This window comes from Sinocyclocheilus rhinocerous, unplaced genomic scaffold (genome assembly GCF_001515625.1).
Source record: "Sinocyclocheilus rhinocerous isolate Xijiao unplaced genomic scaffold, SAMN03320098_v1.1 scaffold33, whole genome shotgun sequence".
NCBI classification, from domain to species: domain Eukaryota; kingdom Metazoa; phylum Chordata; class Actinopteri; order Cypriniformes; family Cyprinidae; genus Sinocyclocheilus; species Sinocyclocheilus rhinocerous.
Window position 1 is genome coordinate 474,754 of NW_015657591.1, and position 2,833 is coordinate 477,586.

The 2,833-nt window shown below is 36.5% G+C and overlaps 1 protein-coding gene across 2 annotated transcripts in view; it reads left to right on the top strand.

Moving 5' to 3' along the window:
* The first annotated feature begins 344 nt into the window (after window positions 1–344).
* Window positions 345–2,833, top strand: part of LOC107721394 (regulator of G-protein signaling 14-like) — a 17,335-nt gene continuing 14,846 nt past the window's right edge. For both annotated transcript variants that reach the window (XM_016529391.1, XM_016529392.1), the window contains exons 1-2: window positions 345–447; window positions 1,048–1,069. In XM_016529391.1, coding sequence (XP_016384877.1) covers window positions 403–447; window positions 1,048–1,069 — 67 coding nt within the window. In that variant the 5' untranslated portion in view covers window positions 345–402. The remainder of the gene's footprint in view (window positions 448–1,047; window positions 1,070–2,833) is intronic.

Genomic DNA, 2,833 nt, shown 5'->3' on the forward strand with positions numbered 1-2,833 from the left:
GCGGTATTTTGGTCATGATTGCTTGAACGATAATTTTTTACCTAATCTAAATGTGAGTCAGAGTCCGACAGGAATTCGGCAAAAACATATCGATAACAATACAACAAATGTTAAGTGTCACGAATACACAATCATTTCTTTTCAATGACCTCTCTTCTACAAAAATGACTTCATTCATTATGTAATGATGGAAGAACTGCAGCCATGGTTTCACTGTAAAAACGTTCAAAAAAGAGCTCTGTCTGAAACATGCCCACGCTTCCTCTTGCGGCATGTTACCATGGTAAGACTTCCTGTTCAAGCAGGAAGTTATATTGTGCTCAGAGCACATCTCATATGCACATCAGAAACAACTCACTCATGCACTCATTAATAATCTAAAGTTCATGAGAATCAAAGGATATGTCTCTGAAAGGGAACAACATTGGGATATCCAACGGACTTAAGGTATGTTCAGAGGGCGTGACACTGTAAAGGTGTGTGTTGGTTTGTATGTGCAAACAGAGAACTGCCACAAAATATGAATATGATAATGAAAATGTGCTTGGTAACAATGAACTGACTATTTGTAACCTTATCTGGTCAGGTTATAAGGCTAAAAGTGTCCTTGAACAAGCTAATGTAGAGTTGCAACTACTTTCTTTCATTCAGGGCGAAAAATAATAGTTTTAAAAAGTCTTTTTTGGCACTTCTGCTTGATTCTTTCCTGCAGATCATTGAAGATATAAGCTCTACTACATTACCCTCTGCGAATGAGAAGATCAGAGAACAATAATATCAGTTAATATGCAATTTTGGGGGAAAATGAGCAGCCATTTTGTCTCAGACTCCAATTGTGTGTCACATTTTCCAAAATCCCTCAGTCTGTCTCAATCGCCTGCAGGCGTTGAATCAAACGACATTCATTTCTAAAGAAATGTGCTTCAACTGAGTCTCAAATGCCACAGTTGACTGTACGCCGTGATCCAGCATCTATATTTTTAGTCCTATATCTATATTAGTGTACTTTATTACAACTCTGATCAATATTATTTCATTTTCCCACAGACCCTGGCTGTTTCAGATGGAGGTGAGTTATGCTTTAATAATGGTTTTTAAAGGGGAAATGGAGGATGAACGATATGTTTCCCTCCATTATGTATCTTGAAAGGCAGCAGGGGAAAACTGTGTTTTCATACTTTATCCACGTGGCTGTTGAACAGACATCTAGGTTCAACATACATCTAGGTTTAGCACTTTACCATTGACCTGTTTACATTTGGTTTTTGGGGGCAGGTGTAACCACATCAGTTTCCTCTCTCTGTTCAAGTGTCATAATGAGACCGGGAGAGAAAAAACAGGTAGGCAGGCAGACAGACAGACAGAGGTATAGAAAGTCATGTGACTGTCTGGAAGTGAGGACAATCATCGATAGATAGCACCAGTATAATCATCAAGAGCCTGATGCTAGTCATCAGTGTGACTCTAATTCATACTTGGGAAATTCCTCAACTGCATTTCAGTGCCACAAAAACAAGTGACGAGTGAAGTGCCGGAATAACGGAAGAGAGCTGTAGAAAGCATCATTAACAGTTTTTTTCGGTAGCATTTACCCCGACGAGACAGTTTAGCAGTGCACAAACATGAATGGCACAGAAAAAGTAGTGTCAGATTGATGAGCTGATTATTTAGCATGTCTCACATTCCCACAGCCTGAGGAAGACAAAACAGGGCTAAATTAGCTCATGCGCCCATTGACAAAATATTGAGATTCTCTGAATGGCATGTTTGTACATTGTTTTTTTTTTCACTGTAGCATATGCAGTGCTTTTGATTTGACATTACATTAAAATAGAAAACATCAGTTATTAGAGCCTAAAATAAGATGAATTGTGTAAAAATTGGCACATTTTTCAGCATTGATAAAACCTTCACACTCATAGCCTTTTTGTAAAACCAAAACTCTCCTATGTGACCATATCAAAACCATATGTGATCCTGGACCACAAAACCAGTCATAAGTCGCTTGGGTATATCTGTAGCAATAGCCAAAAATACATTGTATGGGTCAAAATTGTTGCTTCATGGCAAAATGATTTTCTTTCATGCCAAAAATCATTAGGATATTAAGTAAAGATCATGTTCCATGAAGATATTTTGTAAATTTCCTATCCGTAAATATATAATTTTTGAATGGTAATATGCATTGCTAAGAACTTCATTTGGACAACTTTAAAGGCAATTTTCTCAATATTTAGATTTTTTTTGCACCCTCAGATTCCAGAATCTCGACCAAATATTGTTCTATCCTAACAAATTCATTTGTATACATATTCGGCTTTCAGATGATGCATAAATCTCAATTTCGAGAAATTTACACTTATGACTGGTAAGGGTCCAGGGTCACATATAAGATGAAACGGGGAGTTAGACGGGGAGATATCGAAGTGGTTGTAACTTTATTTTACTTTAATGGCTGTTAGCTTATAATACAACCCGCTAAAAAGACTGTGAATGGGACAGCAACAGCATTCTAGTAGGAAAATATTTTTTCTTATGCATACATTAACTTGTAAGAATTGCTACTTAGCTGTAGTTGATATGACTTGATAGAATGTGTAGTAATAATATATAGAATAAGTAAATGGTAATTTTTTAAAATATTTGTAACTGTATCTGCAGTATATTCAACCATTAAGGTGCGGCCACATTTACAGTTTTTTTTTTTTTTTTTTTGTAACAGATTTTTGATGGAAACAGCGTGAAACCTTAAGCAAGCGTTCATATTCCACATCTGTTTAACTGTAGTCTATAGTTCGCATCATCAATAAAGTGTATTCCGAGATCCGAGGCC